The sequence below is a fragment of the Aspergillus alliaceus genome, assembly GCF_009176365.1.
Source record: "Aspergillus alliaceus strain CBS 536.65 unplaced genomic scaffold BDW43scaffold_4, whole genome shotgun sequence".
In the NCBI taxonomy this organism is placed as follows: domain Eukaryota; kingdom Fungi; phylum Ascomycota; class Eurotiomycetes; order Eurotiales; family Aspergillaceae; genus Aspergillus; species Aspergillus alliaceus.
Window position 1 is genome coordinate 1020937 of NW_022474687.1, and position 18701 is coordinate 1039637.

General features: G+C 46.3%; 7 protein-coding genes across 7 annotated transcripts; 5 read left to right on the forward strand and 2 right to left on the reverse strand.

Annotated features, from left to right (window-relative positions):
* Window positions 1-151: 151 nt before the first annotated feature.
* BDW43DRAFT_306917 (uncharacterized protein) lies at window positions 152-4432 on the forward strand (the record flags this gene model as incomplete). The annotated part of the gene is made up of 4 exons (XM_032046135.1): window positions 152-349; window positions 2174-2402; window positions 2461-2629; window positions 3781-4432. 4 exons carry the CDS (start codon window positions 152-154, stop codon window positions 4430-4432), a joined length of 1248 nt encoding a protein of 415 aa, XP_031905069.1.
* On the reverse strand, window positions 4360-4750 carry BDW43DRAFT_154347 (uncharacterized protein). The gene has a single exon (XM_032038513.1). It carries the CDS (start codon window positions 4671-4673, stop codon window positions 4464-4466), a length of 210 nt encoding a protein of 69 aa, XP_031905070.1. The 5' UTR covers window positions 4674-4750; the 3' UTR covers window positions 4360-4463.
* Window positions 4751-5332: 582 nt separating this feature from the next.
* BDW43DRAFT_306918 (uncharacterized protein) lies at window positions 5333-5815 on the reverse strand (the record flags this gene model as incomplete). Its single annotated transcript, XM_032046136.1, has 1 exon — window positions 5333-5815. One exon carries the CDS (start codon window positions 5813-5815, stop codon window positions 5333-5335), a length of 483 nt encoding a protein of 160 aa, XP_031905071.1.
* A 3662-nt stretch (window positions 5816-9477) lies between these two features.
* BDW43DRAFT_321277 (uncharacterized protein) lies at window positions 9478-10545 on the forward strand (the record flags this gene model as incomplete). Its single annotated transcript, XM_032049305.1, has 2 exons — window positions 9478-9696; window positions 9754-10545. The coding sequence occupies exons 1-2, from the start codon at window positions 9544-9546 to the stop codon at window positions 10543-10545; spliced, it is 945 nt and encodes a 314-aa protein (XP_031905072.1). The 5' UTR covers window positions 9478-9543.
* Window positions 10546-12801: 2256 nt separating this feature from the next.
* BDW43DRAFT_263307 (class I SAM-dependent methyltransferase) lies at window positions 12802-13654 on the forward strand. The gene has a single exon (XM_032040536.1). It carries the CDS (start codon window positions 12815-12817, stop codon window positions 13568-13570), a length of 756 nt encoding a protein of 251 aa, XP_031905073.1. The 5' UTR covers window positions 12802-12814; the 3' UTR covers window positions 13571-13654.
* Window positions 13655-13928: 274 nt separating this feature from the next.
* On the forward strand, window positions 13929-15011 carry BDW43DRAFT_263308 (GFA family protein). Its single transcript, XM_032040537.1, has 4 exons — window positions 13929-14149; window positions 14220-14266; window positions 14363-14426; window positions 14481-15011. The coding sequence occupies exons 1-4, from the start codon at window positions 14098-14100 to the stop codon at window positions 14729-14731; spliced, it is 414 nt and encodes a 137-aa protein (XP_031905074.1). The 5' UTR covers window positions 13929-14097; the 3' UTR covers window positions 14732-15011.
* A 1764-nt stretch (window positions 15012-16775) lies between these two features.
* Window positions 16776-18386, forward strand: BDW43DRAFT_321279 (T6SS phospholipase effector Tle1-like catalytic domain-containing protein; the record flags this gene model as incomplete). The annotated part of the gene is made up of 3 exons (XM_032049306.1): window positions 16776-16935; window positions 17050-17700; window positions 17806-18386. 3 exons carry the CDS (start codon window positions 16776-16778, stop codon window positions 18384-18386), a joined length of 1392 nt encoding a protein of 463 aa, XP_031905075.1.
* Window positions 18387-18701: the final 315 nt, after the last annotated feature.

Genomic DNA, 18701 nt, shown 5'->3' on the forward strand with positions numbered 1-18701 from the left:
CCTCTTCTGGTGCCGAGGACCTATAACGAGTGGTTCGATTACGGTATGGCATCTTGGAGGGAGTGTATACAATGCGGATGGAATCAGTCTTGTCAGGCGTTTGAAAGTTACTCTGCCGGTGGAAGCCCGCAGTTTGAACGGTTTATTCAAAATGCCGAGTAGTCTCTGGAGGGTATCAAGAAGAAGTTTGAGGGGCCTAGGCTGTGCGTCACTGGAGGGCTATATAGAAGGCAAGAAGCTGTTGATGGGTGAGAACGAGTTTGAACGTATGGCTGGCTTTACAACAGAGCATGTGGGATGGACGAAGGCTCTCCTGGAGCGGACTGTGACATTCGCTCTATGTGTCCGTGTATGGGGTTGGAGGCTGGCAAGACTGTTATGTGAGGCCGCCAGATAGGGGTATCTTTATGAAGCTTTGGTGAGGGTGTGATCGGTTGCGATGAGCGTACATGCTGACTATTCCACCACTTAGACTTATGCTAGTACGCAATCTTTTTATGCATCTAAACACATCATTTTCTACTGGCACCCCCGCGTACTCTCCTTCCACGACCAGCGCCCATGGCTCAGAACCCATCCGAGACATCCTTTATCTCTTCCGCAGATACAACTTTTACCGAAGCTCCTCGTCCTGTCACACCGTATACACAACCTGAGATCTAAAGCGAGCCTGTAATTCAAGAGCTTTCTCTTGGTAATCAAAACGCTCTGTAAGCTAGTGCCCGATTATACCTTGGAATGGGAGGTGGTTTTGGCTTGTTCAAATATCAAGAGATATAGCGATTGTTTTGCAAGATATCCTAAATTCCTCCTTTAATTGAGCACGTTGTAGGTTAAAGTCATCCATAAGCCGCTGCTGGAGGGTATGTCGGGATGTAAATGGAAGTGTAATCCCGCGGATATTACGGAAAATCTGCCGGAATTCTGGAGACTTAATTATGGTAAATGGTTCTTTATCGACAACAACCCAGCGAAGGATGTCCCTTTCTAACTGTTGTTCGCAAGTTCTCTTCTCCTTTGCCCACAAGTTAGAGAAAGTCCCTGATGTGTTTTAACTGGGCCTGGGACTGAAAAACCAGGAGGATAGATAGAATGCTTCCGTAAGAGATAAAGGGCCAGGTTTCTTGTAGAACCCTGCTTCTTTGAATGTATTGTAGTCTAGCTACATTGTTTGCCAGTATCTTGATCTACTATAGAGCATTGAATATCCATATCTATCAACTTCTGTTTTTTTTTTTTTTTGTATACCACTCTCGGCAAACCTCATGCTTGCTAAAATAAACCCAGAACCATGCTTCCTTGGTTGTAGGCGAGATTGTTGTCGGTGAAGAATTTTGGGAGGTACATGATATGATCGAAGAACCAGCAGTAGCTAAAGCTGTTGGGTAAGATAATGATTGTGGTGCAGATTCAGAAGGATTAATCTCAACCTTAGGGATATCGAGAAATATATTGAGTTCTGGCTGGGTAAATGTAGACAGAATTAATAGATCAGGAGTTAGACTTGATATCTGGCTCTCAGTTAAAGCTTCATCATCATAGCCGTTATTCAACAATTCGGCGGTTTCCCCAAGTTTTTATTTAGGTAGTACACAGCAGGTTATAAAGACAAACAGTATGTAGATGAAGCTATATAGTGTGAATAGTAAAACTCTGACCAGAAGCAAGCTGGGGTCGGATCGGCTTCTACCCAGTGAAAGAATTTTCGAAGTAATTTCAAACCGATTTCTGCAGTTTGTTTAAGGCAATTGTAATGGGACACGGTTTGTGCTAATATTCTAATAACTTACTGATCCGAGTGACAAGTATCCAGAGATCCTTTCTTTCACCTCACCAGCTCTAGGAACTATCGACTATTGAAGCGATGGAACTCAGCATTGTTGGTGCAGGGGGTGTATTGTTCCCAGCGAAATAAATCTCTCATTCTCAAAACTAAACTCCCGAATCTGCGAGCGGCTGCCAGACAAAAACCAGCGTTTGTGAAGATGTGCTGTACAGACCAGAGCAAGGCCATATCCATGAAGGCACTGAGGATTGCAATACAGGAAGAGAAGCAGAAGATGATGCTAAAGAGCAAGGAAGGAACTGCCGCTTCTGCGATAAAACTATGATAGTCAAGAGTGAGCCCAGAGATATGCGCGTACACTATGGTCTGATTGCATCAGGGAACTAGGTCATTAAGGATGCCCTCTTCAGAGACAAGCTCAATAAGGATCTTGGAGGTCATGTTCTTTGTGTTGAGGTGGGAGCAGCTGGACTAATGAACGATTTTCCATGCATCGTCATCGGGGGCATTTGTGACTACGCGGATTCTCACAAGAATAAGAATTGGCAAGGGCATGCTACTGCTGTGGCTGCAGCGACCGCTAAAGAACTACTTTCTCTAGTCCCAGACCCAAGCGGTTAGTGAGTTGGCTATAATAAAAGGTAAAGAGCCTTACTAAACAATTTGGCGGCTAGTTCTTACTTTTATTGAAGGACCAACGGAATCATTCAAAATCAGCTTCAGCTTGGGTGAAATACCGGAGGCCGAGTGCTTCGTCGGCAGAGATGAGGAGCTAGCAGAGGTGGTCAGGCAACTTCGAGACTGTGAAATGCATCCCAAGTCTGATATTGCACGGCCTATGCGGTATAGGGAAAACCCAACTTGCTGCCACATATGCCAGACAATACGCAGCTTGTTATTCAGGGGCATTTTGGCTCAATTGCAAGAACATAGATACACTGAAACAGAGCTTCTTAACTGCTGCACGGCGTATCTTTTGTGGTTTTCCCCATCTAACCCACTTTAGGCTAATCTCCGATACTGAAAATCATGGACAAAGCGGTCAAAGCTGTTCAAGAATGGCTCAATAGGCCCACGAATAAAAAGTGGTTGCTCGTATATGATAACCACGACTTGCCAAAGATGTCGGGAGGCAATAATCGTCATACATTTTCTATGAAGCATTTCATGCCTCAGATTGATCATGGTGCTGTAATTATCACGAGGAGATCATCTCAACTCAAGATCGGCCATCAGATCCCTATCAAAAAGTTCCAGGACTTAGAGCAGAGCCTCTAAATTCTTTCATATACTTCGGGGCGGGAGAAACTAGAAAGCGGGTTGTCAGCAAAAGTCAATAATAGAATATTTGCTGATTATAGTGACAGATCCTGATGCCTTGGAGCGTGTCCGCCACCTAGATGGTCTTCCACTTGCTCTTGCGACAGCTGGTGCCTACCTTGACCAGGTTTCCATAAGTTTCGCTGAGTATTTTCGGAACTACCGCGAGACATGGCTTCGTCTGCAAATTAAAACACCCCGACTGCTTTTCATATGAGAAGACACTCTATTCAACGAGGGATATTTCACTAGATCATATCAGACAACAGAATACAGGCTTTGCAATGTTACTAAAGCTGTGGGCATACTTTGACAACCAAGTCATATGGTTCGAGCTTCTCAAGAATGAAAGCGGACATGCGCCAGATTGGCTTCGGGAGATTACTGAAGATCAAAATCAACTTTCACGATACAATGAGAAAGCTGTGTAGTCATACCCTAGCAGAGGCCACTTCTTCCACCAATAGTGAAATTAAGGAGTCAAGAGGGTATACCATGCATAGCTGCGTGCACTCGTGGACCGTTCATGTCCTGGACCGTGAATAGTATTTTGAACTGGCGAAGCTAGCGGTGACATGCGTGGGTAGCCACATACCTTCAAGGAACGGCCCCAAATATTGGGCTGTACAGCAGCGCCTTCTCCGGCATGCGAATTGATCCTTATATCTGTCAAGTTTCGATCCGATAAACTCAATTGGCAAGCTCTTCAAAGATATCAGCAAGCTCAGTGAGGCAGAGGAGTTGTTGAAAATAGTTTTAGATGCCTACGAAACAAGCCCAATGTTCGGTCCTATCCACATATCCACCCTTGCTTCGCTACACAACTTGGTCAACCTGTACAGAGTACAGGGAAAGGTAGAGAAATCTAAGGACACGTACACTCGCGCTCTACAGGGGTATCGGAAGTTATCCCTGCAGGATACTCACCCACTGCTTACAATAGCTCACAATCTGGGCATTGTGTGCCGGAAATTGAAGAAATTCGAGCAGTCAGAGAGTATGTACTTGCTAGCACTGCAAGCGAAAAGGACTAGGTTTGGCAAGGATCATATTTCAACGCTCAACACAAAGGATGATTTGGGGCTTCTGCGCCTTGAGCAAAAGAGGATTAACGAGGCGGAAGAGTTGTTCCAGCGGGCCCTAAAAGGATATGCGGATAAATACGGGTGGCCCAACAGACCTAGCCCCAGCGTCTTGGTGACCAACATCCTGGGTCTTAACGATCACCCATCGAGTCACTGTGATTTAGCGGTCCTCACCCATAAAGCAGCAACCTACAAGAGGCTCATCCTCCGCAACAATACCATTCCTCAAGAGAATCGCTGAGATAGTGATTCAATGTCATCGAGGTGTCTGATCACTCATCATAGAGAAATGCGACTTCATCAACTGCCTTTTTGTACCTTTCTAGGAGATTTTCCAGTAGAATAGATCGCAAATTGTGGCATACGCGGGCATCAGGGCTGGCCAGAATTAGAGCCCTGAGGATAAATTCGTGCACAATAGCCATAACATCGCTAATATAGCCATTCGCGAGAGACGTCCATTTCAATGATTGCTTTTTCATGGTTGTTGAAAGAAGAACAAAACTGAGTATTCCAATCTCTTATCCGCGGGAGCCACGGTAGTGTTTCTCTATCCAGGAACATATATCTGGCATGGGTCGACTTTTCTAGTGGCTAGGGAATTAGTACTGAACAGACCGTCATCATTGAAGCAGTTGACTCGGGAACGTCTGGTTTCCCGTAAACATCAGTTGCAAAATCAAACTCGTGGCCCCACTGGGCCGTATCGTCAGGAAATATCTCATTCCGTTGTCAACGTTGGCGGCCAGTCGGAGAGCTTCATCTTTATCGAAGTGATCATTTGTTCATATGTGGCCGCCGCAGAGGGATTGAAGGAGTCTGGTTGAAGTATTTATCCTTACTGGACATTGTTTCGGCTATGTACGGGATGTCTCAAGGACAATGGTTTATTGAATGATATAAATCTCAAGCTAGTGACTTATATACTCTGAAGTGAACAGGATCTGCAGGTAAAAACCAACATGACATGACGATTCCAGGATGATCATTGCGGCTGTGCCGCTCCAGCCAGAGCTACTTTGACGCCTCGTACCGGATCTCTTTTGGCGGCTTACTGTCCATACTCTCTATCAACTTTTTCTTTATCTCACCCGCACCAAATGCATGACCGGTTTGGACATTAACTTGCCACACAGACTTTTTAGCTACTTGACCTTGCATATTCACGAAAGAGGGCCCTTTCTTTCCTTTCTGGATCCAGCCTTGACGGCCAATTCGAACCCCACCGTTTAAGAGAGTCACCTCGTCGCTTTTTGCTGAGATTGTGGCCGCTCTTCTTCAGAGTGTTAATGCCATTTTGGTCGATAGACACCACTTGGTATGTGGACTTCTTGGGGTTATTGGAGATGGTGCTTTCTTCCCATTGGCTGATAAGAAGCTCCATGGCTGGTCTTGCGAACTTGCTGAACTGTTTGTCACCGATCGACGTGAGGTTGGCCGCTGCTGCTGGCCCACGAGCCATCAGCGCAACAAGTCGCCACAAATGAGTGCTCTCGGATTCGGGACCACCACCGCTGGGAAGAAAATCGGTTAAAATCGGGAAAGGTACAGTTTCGGATTCGGCCCCGGCATCCTTGAGACACGTCCCACTCTTCGCATAGGCGATGTGGAAGACTTTCCGCATTGTCTTCCTTGGGGGTGATTATCCACTGAGTAATCGGGATGGGGCTCCCATCGCTTGCATGGATAGCTTCGTCAGACCACTCCATCGATGAAAGCGTGCAGGCCTTGGTCTACCTTCCCAACACTGGTCAGACCTTCGATCGGCCGATGGTTGTCGCGATTGTCGATGGAGGGGGCTGGGATAGTAACCGCACGTCCATCGGCAACGTTGAGATGCTTTCCGGTACTGCAGTTGACAATAGCCAGTTCCTGGAAAGGTTTGCATTTGTCCGTAATATCCCCGGCGCTTATTCGAGGATAGAGCTCACTCACTTGAACAACTTCCTGGTTATCCAGGTGTATCGTTGAGAGGACACATGATGCTTGCTGTGGGTTGATGCTGGAAAATTGTGTAGATGATACCAAGAAGCCCTCGTTTGGCTGTAGAATACTGGACAATTATATGTCTTGATCAGCTCAGAGACCTGAGTCACCTTCCCCATTACCTGGGCGTCAAATATCCAATCGCCTTGCGTATTCACTTGAGGGATTGTTTCCCACGGTCGCAGTCACCACACTGCAGATACGATCCAAAAGGATAGCTAACCCACACTCTCCGCACCTTCATAGTCAACATCCTACATAAATCCCGCATCATATCATAGGATGAGTAGGGAGCGTCTGGCCAGGCTGCTATGCACTCAAGAATCGTACTTTTGTAGAAGGAAAATCAGAAACCAGCGGGCCAGAAGCAGTGCTCCAATGGCACTGATTTGCTCGGTTCACTACACCTCCGCTATATGACGGGTGGCTCTGAATATGCCCAAACAAGCATAGGGCAGGACGTGGCTGGCTGGAGTGCTGCATATTGAACCATGGTACTATGTTATAATTATAACACAGTGGATTCGAATGGGTGAAGACTGAATATCTAGGAATACTAGAAGAATTCCGCAAAATTGGGCAAGGTGGATAGTCACTTGAGTGGTACTCAGAGAAAAATGATATTCTTTTATGCAGAGGTTGGTGAAACAGTTCGAACTGGGGTATGTTAAGGACCGCCCGACTGTCCGACGGGCTGCAGCCATAACCAGCGAACTACGTCTAAGCTGCCCCGCCTACTAGAAGGCAAATATAGCATAAACAGCTACCCAGTCATAATGCCAAAGCAGAAGTACATGCGTAGGGTGAAGTTGAAATGAATCTTGTCTGCTGCTAGGTGCCCTGCTTCGGGTGCACCTCTTATTGTTTTCTATAACATTGAAGATTAGGCATACCATGTTTAGGTAGAGTAGTTCCCTTTTTAAAGCAAAGGCAAAAGCTAAGCGCTCCAATAGTTTCTCCCAAGCATTTCTATTACCAAAAATGAGTGGCCATTGGTGCGAGAGATTCATGCCCTGAAGAAGTGGGATTGCTGCTGCGGGCTGTTGATAGCACACACACGTCTTGCAACGGCGTCACAGAGAATTCCTTCCGCAATGCTTCTATTGATAAAATCCAAATATACGGACGGTCCGAGGAATTGTATATAATGCTGGTGGACTGCTGGCCATGGTAAAATCATCACAACAACATACATTGGGTAGTCCGGCCCGGGGGGTGGGGTGGGGAGAGCAAAAAAGAAAATGAAAAGAAAAGAAGGAAAAGAATAAGGACAGGTAAAGGGGGGAGGGGGAAGGCGTAAGCGAGGACAACTGGTTCAACAGCACCAATATTGGTGCTATGATTCAACCATCTTATTGTTCCTACGGCATTCCAGGTTGTACTTGCTAATTGTACTGAATCTTGCCATAACGTAATGACCCAGTGTATGGTGGATAAGTTTGACATATGCACGATACAGTCAGTTAGCCATTATATTACGGGCTTACATTCATGTAGTACATGCTATGAATTGGTAGATGTGGAACGGTCAGGGTCATCTCTTTCTCTCCATTATACGAGATACTAATGGCCACTTACGGGATTCAAACAGCTCGAGCTATGGACAGTCTACATTTCCTTTGGTTGGTAGACTAGCAGTGTTCTAGTGTGAAACTAGATTTCTATAATTCTCTGCTTCTGCAGGGAGATATGTTAGCGATGATAGTTTGTTATATGTTCTAGTATAAAGGTCCAGCTCCCGAATCAGGGCCTAGAACTCTAGGGGAACAAGATCCTCCTCACGACCGTTTACCATGATCAAGTTTATTTATTACATTTTGAACACCAGTCTCTACTACGGTGCTCATTGCTTTTTTGGATTTTATATACGGTATAGTAGGCACTATACACAGGCCTTCGAATTCACACTTAAAAAATTGTTTACTATTGTCTATCTAGAACTAGCAATTAATGTTTATAGTGCTTGATAACTGTTTTACTTAAACTATAGACTTCCCAAACGGACTTGCAGGGCACTTTTCGATATCTTGTCAGGATCTCCGGACTGAGCTCTATGTCGGCAAAAAAGCTACTGGCTCTACTGCATTTCGCTTTTTTCGAGTATGCCTGGTGCACCAAATGGAATCACCAATGATGCTTCCACAGGCGGAATCTTTCGTCTTATACGTCACTGCTTTCGAACGGCCCCGCTGAAAGGGAATAGTTCTCCACGAAGCGATTGCTATAAGGCCCATCGGCATGGATAGGTTCACCGAGCCCATATGACAGTACCGCTATAATCCAGTCACGGAGAGTCAGACTATAGTTGTGAGAGATGACCGACGCTTGATAAATCGTATTGCAAATCGTGTCCTCAATACCCTAAGGCTATTATCCAACTTGTTTATCAGACAGAAGTTGTTCATGTGGAGTATGGAGACATTAACAAAGCTGTTCCCTAGCGCTGCTTGAATATGTACTATACCCTATGTACTAGGGGAGGTGAGTGATTCAGTGTAAGTCGTTGAAGGGTTAGAAAAAGCCCTGATAGAAATCGTTGAGCAGGTATATTATTCTCTATAAGCTTTATATATGTATATTAAATTATCTAAAAATAATAATGAATATATAGGAGCTCACAGGCCTAGACCTACTTTTATACATCCACGCCTCTGTTAATCCGGGTGAGGTGCTGCGGCCCCCCGACCTACTTATTATACAAGGGCGCTCAAGTTTTTAACATGAGGGCTGTTGTGCTTTAGTTCTCCTGTATAAATAGGATAGGTTAGGTTTTGGTTAATAATTTGAATTGAAGGGCTGAGATTACTGTTCTGATATAGAGCAATAATCTCGGCCTTATACGGCTCAAGTAATCTAATACGGAAAGCAGTAAGGGAACTAACAAAAATGTACACTCCGCAACCGTACTTACATTACCTATACTGCAAATTATAGTTATCTACGGTCAGCTGACCGTAGATTGTGCCCAACAAACAAGGGTGTAGATGTCATGTTCTCATCATCTATCCTCGCGTCGTCTCGACTCGTCAATCCCAGGTCTCGTCTCATAAACAACATCCTAAGACGGATACATGTTATATGGGAAAGCCTAGTGCCTATTTCTGGAATGTACGAATCACTAAAAGCAACAACTCCAGCATGATTCCAGGTCACTACCAGCAAATTGAAATCGGGCTCTCACACGCACTTACTCTACGAACTAGTTCCTTCCTCTCCGGAACTGCATTACATCCAGGCTTATAAGGTATCGTCTTTTGGGTTTTCACTTTGACCTGTAAGCTCTCCAGTTCTAACAGCCATGGACTCTTCACTGAGCCACCCCCTCCTCCCCCGCAGCTCCAGGGACCATCCCCGAAAAAGCGGAAAATGTCCTCTTCTGCCTCAGAAGGAAACTCATCAGGCGCTTTCTCCGAACCATCGAGGACCGAAATAAAACGATGGTACAAGTGGCTTTGCTTTGCCTGCGAATGCTCTGTTTCTCCTGATGCTGTCCATGTCATTCAGACTCACGACACAGCAGTATGTGATACTAAGTTTGATTATTTATGGCTACAATCTTAATGGTAATCGAACTAGACAGCTCTTCTTACTGAACGAAAACTCATTGATTTCAACCTCAAAGGGATCCAGAACGGCGTGACTTTGTGCCCGAACTGCCACCGAATGTTTGACTGTGATATTGACCCCGGATTTGTTTTCTTCCCATCGAACCTGGAGTTTTTCATTCAAAAAGAGCTAGAGTATCGCCAGAGATGGCAGTCCCCGCACACTTCCGGACGAGTTCCATCGGCAGCAGAATACTGCCAGCACCAAATTCGGAACGGCACCATCCCCCCTGGATCGCAGGCAGGTCTGTACAAACGAGTTTTTCTACGGAATTATTTGTCACCGGCCGTATCTAGCTCCGCAAATGAAATGTTTAGTCAACCGGTTCCCTGGTATGGGGCTCCTTTCGGGGCTTTGAGACGTGCTTTGCACATCCTTGGCAGCCCACGAATTGCTGTGATCTCCCCGGATATTCGAAACCAGTTGAATCGTCTAAGGGATCTATACTATACCTTTGACTTAATCACCGAGCGGCTCCTAGTTAGTGCTCAGGTTAATGACCCTGAGTATGGACCAGGACCACGATCATATCCAGATCAATCGGAGACGGACCCATCCCTCACCAGGAATATTGACCCCGGAAATAGCACAATATCACCAGATCAATGCAGTAAGCCCCAGCCTCCAGATTATCAAGCACCGTCAAGCGCTCACAAAGGCTTCGAATGGATTTTGGGCCCGGAATCTACCTCGGAGGATGCCATGAGACGGTATGGCCCGGCAATCCAATACCCCTCAACTTCTCCCCCAAGAGTGGCTTAGCTTTCCTGTACGCCTTTTCTCAGTGTCAAGTATTGCTGTTCACAACTTCTTTTTACCCTTTTACGTTGCTCACAATTTGGAGATATTCTTTACACTCAACACGATAATCTGCACACTTCATTACTAACTAATTTATTGTCTTTCCCTCCCAAGCTTTCTATTATTATCTCTAGTTTGATATCAATATAATAAAAGAAAACAAGAGGACTGTGCACCCAGTTTGGTAAAAGTAAAGATTATGTTCTATCAATCATTTGAAAGACAGCTAGCGTTAGCCTGTCATATCCAATCCCTAGCGAAGCGATAGTTCAGGGAAAGATTAAGGAAAAATTGGCATGTCCCCTGCGCCCAAAGGAGCAGAGGCTTTTATTACATAGTCCTCCTCCTATTTGCCACTGTAAGAAAGATCTCATTAGCTCGCCAGCTATCCGACCCGCTGATTCTGCCCAACCTGAGCGCTGTATTATGTGACATCAACTGTTTATCTATCTGCTTGACATGGTCCCTGTTGTAGCTTCTTAAACAACGTCGTGTCTGTCTACCTGTACCAGCCTGACCTGTAGCCTGCCTGTGTATCAACTCTATTTAGCCTACCAGCCTGAGCCAGCGCCCTGATTTATTACTACCGAAGAGAACAACTGTTATTGAGCATTCTAGAAATCCTGTATGAGGGATGCAGTAAGATAGTGAACAGAGTAACTCCTGCACTTAGTAAGCTACGTCCTTGTAGCCGGAATAGATTCACTCTGCCCTCCTTCCCCTGGATTCAAAACACAATCTGTTGGCTGGGTATTCAGCTATGTGCATTGTCATGTGACTTAAAGACATGATATTAGTACCAAGATCAATGGGAGTAAATAGAATAAGAAAACAACAAACAAGAGCCAATGAGAGGATCAATTCTTTTATTATTAATAGCTTGACTCACCCTGGCCATCTAGCCTGCACTACAATAGTCCTCAAATCCTGTATAGCAAAGGGTCAGCATTCGTACTCAAGGCTTTGCCACCCATGTTTCAGATTTTAATTGACTAGAGGACTCTTTACCCACTGACCACGTGTATTAAATGGCTTGAGTACGGCTGAGCGGGCGGGAAGCCCTGTCCTTCAAATCCTATGGTCATATGTGATAGGAGGGTGCAAGGATAGATTCATATAATATAGAGTGGAGAGCACCTAGCACTGCTAGCTTGGCTAAAATACACACAGCTCCTACACGAGCGTACCAGTATATTAATAAGGTGATACTAGAGCATGGCAGGAGGAGAATCCGTGCTTCGTGTTGGATATTCCTAACCCCTCTCCCATGCTTGCAGTTCTCGCTAGATAGCACTAATATGACCGTTTCTCATCTATTTACCTCGGTTGTTTAACCTTCACACTGCAATCTGACCAGCTTCCAGTGGTGTGTTTAGAGGCCTTCGCCTATCTGTGAGCCAAGGAGTCTCAAGCTTGTGGGCTTCCATTATGAAATTCCAACCAAAATTATATCAAATTCCCTTGGGTTCGCCTATCAAGAACCTCCCGGGAGATATAGACCGCATCTCGCTTTGTATGACCTGCTCTATTCTTCCTTTCTCTCCCTATGCTACATGTTTTCATACATGAGATTCCTAGCTAATAATTGTACCCTGTATAGCAACCTCTGAGAAGATTACTAGTGCTGCATTCTGCCTTTGAATCTTTACCCGTACAGTCATTGCATAATTTATTAGCTTGCCTGAAGGATTGCTGAAGCAGTACTAGATATTCAGAGGTGACCTTATACCATCGCCTAACATACCAATACAGAACTCTAGAAGTTCGCCTGCAAGAATGGGTGGCTGGTCGGCCTCCCCGACGGTCCGATATTGGCCTCTAGCTCTGACAAAGAACTGTCAAACCCTGGCATGTTGAAACAGGCGATTGAGTTTGGATAACACCACTTAGGCTTATTGATGGCAAAAAGCTCTTATACCCGCTTCATAGATGTGAACGCTTAGGGCAAGGGCTTCTATATTAGGGGGGAGGGGGGCGCAGTCTGAGGATTAACAACCATCTTCAGGAGAAAGGAGATCACAGCAGGCCAGTGGATAACCAACCCCATTCAACCTCCCAATCATAGCCATACAGCATTCAACTAATGTGATCAATCAGGAAAGGCTCCATTTCCCCACGCCAACCCCGCATTAGCCGAACCGAAGATCAACCAAGCGGGTGAAGGTTAGCTATCTGATAACCCGACCACCAACGCAAGTCTCTCACAAACCTTTCAAGTATACATACCAGGATGTCCAACCTACCAAGTACTACAGGCAATGAGCGCTTCAATGCCGAAGCAGCCAACTGGGATAACAATCCTTCCGTCCAAGAGGCGACGCGCCTCGCGTACGAAACGCTCCAACCCCTCATTCAGAAGCTATCAGACGAAAAGAAGTCCACCTTGGATGTCCTCGAAGTAGGCTGCGGGACGGGCCTGCTGAGTGTGCGAGTGGCACCGTTGGTCCACGAGATAGTCGCCGTTGACACAGCTGAGGGCATGATTGAGATGCTGAAGAGGAAGACTACGCAGCCTGACACCCCGAAAAATATCCTGCCGATTTGCAAGTTGCTAGAGGACCCTGAAGACCCTGCTCTTCCGCCCAGTGGTGAGCAGAATCCTGCAGGAGCTCGGAGAAAGTTCGATTTAGCCCTGTCGCACCTGGTTCTGCACCATATTCCGGACCTTCGGCCCTTTCTTCGGATGCTCCTTGGTTGTCTTAAGCCTGGGGGCAGAATTGCCTTGACGGACTTTGAGGATTTTGGGCCTGAGGCGATCAAGTTCCATCCCCCGTCGAAGCTGGAGGGGGTGGAGCGACATGGTATTCCCCGTCAGTGGATGGAGGATCTACTGAAAGAGGCGGGATTTGTGCAGGTCAAGGTCTGGGTGGGGTGGAAGCTAGAGAAAGATATCGGGGAATGGGAAGAAAATGCTGGAAGCAATGGTGATGTCGAAAAGAAGACGATGCAGTTCCCGTTTCTGGTGTGCGAAGGGGTTCGTCCATGATTCTTTTAGCACTACGAATTAGGGTCAAACTACGATGCCACTCAAACAACATCTGTATATAATAGATACAATAGCAGCGTCAAATTGTCCACGATGCTTGTATTACCCCGCAGCTCCCGGTGAAAGCCTTGGATTGACAGCATGTCCTCGAAATGAACCAAAATTCGGCGATCACGTAATCTCCAAACGCCGAATTGTGGATGCGATAGGTCTGTCGATGTCTGTGCTTCGTGATAACGGATCGTGCCTCTTCAAATGTGGGTCAGTGGCCTGTTGGTCATTGGGCTTAGCATCAAGCAGACGCCGATATTATTTAAGATTCAACGTTCCGAGGTTGGGGAAACCGTGTATATCCGACTTTCGCCCATTTCATGCAGTGAGGAATGACGTCTACCCTCTAATCACGCATAAATATAGCCCATTGATCTTCCAGAGAAAAGGATTTCTTCTTTCAGTCTCTACCTATGTCAATATTGATCCAATCGGAAGTGTTTAGATTTTACTCTTACACTTAAACCACTCCCACGATGCCTCTAAACGGAAGCTGCCTGTGCGGTGCAATTGCATATACATCGCCATGTGTGTACTCCATACATAACATAACTGTATATCATACTGCAACTAGGTTACTAAAATTATTTTAACCCAGCCGACCCTCTTGTGACAGCCTTGTGCCACTGTGTTGATTGCCAGAAGGTAAGTGATTTGTTTGACCCAGGCATCGGTCCTTAGCAAATGATCTGCGATCTCCAATGAAGCCTGTAGGATATTTAAATGACCGCTGATTCGTAGTGGACCGGTGGCCCATTCACCTCAAACGCGATCGTTCCCCGGGATTCCTTCCAAGTGACAAAAGGTATATTTACTTGTCCTCTATGTTGTTGCATAATATGACTAACCAATACTACAGGGGAGCCTTCATTCTGTGATGTTACTGGAGCATCGGGTAAAATCAACCGCCATTTCTTCTGCAGCAAGTGTGGGTCCAGTTTGTTTACGGAGCTAGAAATCATGGCCGACAAAACCGTCATCAAAGCTGGGACTTTGGATGGCGGGGACGCGAGCTTGCGGAACAAGGTGGATGTAGAGTTCTACACGAAGGATAGGGTATCGTATCTCTGCGCTGTGGAGGGCGCCAAGCAAGAGACACATCTAGGATGATCTGGCATATCTAGCTAGTCCCGGAAGTGAGAGTGCTTTCACATCATGGCAACTGCAGTGGGTTTCACTATGAACCCTACAATTGATGGGGGTGTAGTGTTTAGCATATCATGTGTGCGTGGTCTTGTGGTAGTGGTGTTAGGTGATTTGTCGGTGGGTTGGTGGTGTTGCAGCTTTCATATGATTACGTGTCGCAAAAGTGGTTTAAGAGGTTGTTTCCTATGATTACCCCTGTCTTTATCAATTTATGCCTTTTAGAGCAGACTAATCGTCGTATTACAAATTAGCATGATGATTTGCAATCAGACTGTTTCCTAGGCAGAGGGAGTCTCACTTCACTATTGATCTACCTGAAAACCCCAATACGTCTACCGGTCATTTGCAATTGACACGAGCAGGAATGCACGAGCGCGTGCCTAGGGGCAAGACTACCAACTATCTTGATCGGTCGTCTGATGAAAGCTAACCTTAATATGTTGTGAAGGCCCGTGTACTGCATCTCGATGGTCCACGTACATAGACACCATAACTTGAAGGCTTCAATGTTGTCCTGAAAATTCATCTAATGCTTAAAGTTCTCATTGCGTAATGATGTGATCTACTCGCTCTTGTTGCCTTCCTGATTGCCTGGGCTAACTGCCTCTCGCATGCAGTCGCAAAGACAGCCTGACCTTGGACATAAAGGAGAAGCATCAATGCCTGACGTCCGGACAGACATGCTGCAGTCCTCGCTACTCGCAGGGGTCTGATCACCTATCAACAGGACATCTCGTAACCTCGTCCAATCTTAATGGAGCTCATAACTCCTATTTATTAATGTGCTATTAGCCCGGCTGCGAGAGGTCATCCTAACAGAATCATACATACCTTTGCATAACGCAGCGGCTGCAACTGTGGCAAAACCATTCGTGCTCGGCATCATGGTGCCAAATGCAGTAGAGAGATGGTCGTGAATTAATTAGTTTAGATGTCTTATACGGTCATAAAAGGGCTTGATCATAGGTACCCGAAAAGCGTTGGATGCTACTGGACGTCCAATATATTGATTCCTGTGGCAATAAGATTCCCTTGTACCTCCAATGTATCGGTGATGTAGCAGTTTCTATTCAAGTTGCTCTTCGCGTGTGCCTGTGAATATTCGCCGACCTTTCGCGGCAACACTACCAAGGGTCCAGCATTGAAGCGTAACAGGATAATTTCGGGGCGTTGGGGAAGGTTGGTCGTACACGTAAATATATGCGTTACTTTTGACGTTACTTGCGTGAGACATATCATATCCAAAGCCCATCGCTCGCTGTAATCTTACATCACCCACGCCCAGTCATCATCACTCAGCCACACCATCCTAGACACACAGGCAGCCTTAGCTTATGGGCAACTCGCTAGTGAGATGCCTTACTGTGAGTCAGTTTTGAGTCACTACCTGCTTTGCAAAAGACGAATTAGTCCTAGGAATCAAAGGTCTAGCGACGTATCAGAGATGCGCAGCAGGGCTGGCCTTGTCCGATGTTAGGGCCCGCCACACTCTGCAGCCCTCAAGTAGTACGCCTAACTCTATTATTATATTTGCAATTGATGGCATTTATTGGCCTACCTACTGAGCCCTTGCCTGACTCATCTTACAACTACGCTATGCTGCGTGATGTTCCTGTATCATCCTGTTCCTTGCGCACAATGGCATTCTTAAGATAGAATCTCAGGCATCCATACTATACACGGCGGGATTACAGATGGCCTATGGCTACCCAACGAATAACGTCACAAACCCTGGCACCGTGTTGCGGTGTACGGTGTCACCGCCGATGCGTCCAGGGCGCTACTGCAAGGCTATTGAGGTTAATGCGCGGATCTGCAAACTCAGCCATGCATGGCGCCCCGAGCATGCAACTTAAGGCGGGTGAAAAGCATCATACCTGTGTGGCGATCGCCCGGGTTATCGACCGAATGGTCTCCACAGCCCCGAAACGACAGCCTTAAAATGGAGTCTCCCATGCTCTCATCGTCCACTGACCAAAGAAACTTGTGTACAGAACCTATCACCTCCATGTCTAAAGAAACTGAGCCATCCGAGGGTAAAACCACCCTACCCACTCGAGAATTGGTGCTGTGCTTCGATGGCACAGGAAACACTTTTCGTGCAGATGGAGGCGAGAGCAATATTCTCAAGATCTTTCGCATGCTTGATCGAACCAAGGAAAATAGATGTAAGTCATCTCTATAGTGGGGTTGTGTCGTGTTTCTTATATACTGACTGCAGCTAGATTGTTACTATCAACGTAGGTGATCATCCAAGATACAACATACGATCTCAATCTCAGTCGCAGCAGCCGGTATAGGTACAGACGTTACCATGGCGTCGTTTAGCAGTCTAGCATACCAGGCCGTGGCCAACCTGCCAACTAGCAGAATTGTCGATCAAGCACTCGCAACATCATTTAACGACCATGTCATCTCCGGCTATCGCTTTCTCGCCCGCCGATGGGTCCCCGGATCCAGAATATATCTTTTTGGATTCTCTCGCGGCGCCTACACAGCTCGATTTCTCAACGAAATGCTTGACTTTGCCGGCCTAATCTCGGCCGATAACGAAGAAACGATCCCCTTTGTTTGGGACGCTTTCATCAGGTGGAAGTTTGCGGAGTCTGAACAGGAGATCAAAGAAACAGAAGCATCTCTGCGGATGTGTCGAGAAACGATGTGCCGGTCTCCTGGCCTAGTTCATTTTCTCGGACTCTTCGATACCGTCAACAGCGTCGCTGAGTTCAGCCGCGTGGTCGACAAGGAGATCGAAGTCAGGCCCAGTCCAAAGATTATGCGACACGCGGTTAGTATTGATGAGAAGCGGATCAAATTTCAGCCCGTGTTATTCAAACCTCCGAAATTGTTCGGCGAGAAGCCGAAGATCAGTCGCACCAGCACATGGGCGGCAAAAGCGGAATCAGCTATCTCCCACAGTCCTCGGCTTGAAGGTAAAGAAGAAAGCAAGCAAGAAGGAAAAGAAGAAGGAAAGGGAGAAGGTAAGAGAGAAGAAAAGATAGAAAGTCTGAAAGAAGACAAAGAAGAAGGCGTACAAGATTTTGAGGAGGTATACTTCGCCGGAGATCACAGCGATGTTGGCGGTGGATGGCCATCCGAAAAGCCAGGGCCCAGCCAGATACCCCTTATGTGGATGGTACAGGAGGCTATTTGGGCCGAGCTCACCTTTGACCCTATCCAGCTTAAAAGGCACGGGTGCTTCAATCCGAGGATAGAGGACTACGATCCCAAGATTTTGGAAGCCGCCGAGAGGGCTCAAATCCATGACTCTCTAGGATATGACTCCGGGAGAGGAGTTGAGACTCTCTTTTGGCGCGTTATGGAATATCTCCCTATCAAGCGACCAAAGGTCGGACCAGATGGGAACGTTCGTGAGACTCGGTGGCACGGAAGGGGCCTGCGACGACCATTGCCAGAGGAAGCCAAGATTCACGCCAGTGTCCTCCACCGACTGGGTTATGATCGTGAGTATCGGCCTTTCAATCTTGGGATGGGAAACAAAACCACAGTAGAGGAGAAACGGGAAGAGCTACAGCAACTTACACGGTGGAAGCGCGTCGTCCACGATAAGCTTTGCGAATACTGGGTTAAAATGCCGGACGAGAGAGCGAGACAATGATCTGTAACTGTATTCTCTTTCAGTGTTCATTTTGTATATGAAGTTCGATTTCTGCGGTTCCCAATATATGTACTTTATACAAACCCTCATACTTATTCTCTCTCTTCGTCGCCCTTCCAATTATATCGTGATATTCATGTGATGGTGTCCCAATCAAGCTCTCATTTCACCTCTACCCTTGTAGTTCCATTTTCTTGCTAGGCACTTCTAACCATAGACTACCTTAGTTATAAGGTAGGATTATTCGTATGTATACGCGGTTGATATTTTATACGCATTTTTTGGTCCAGGACAATCACACATTGTCGAGAATTA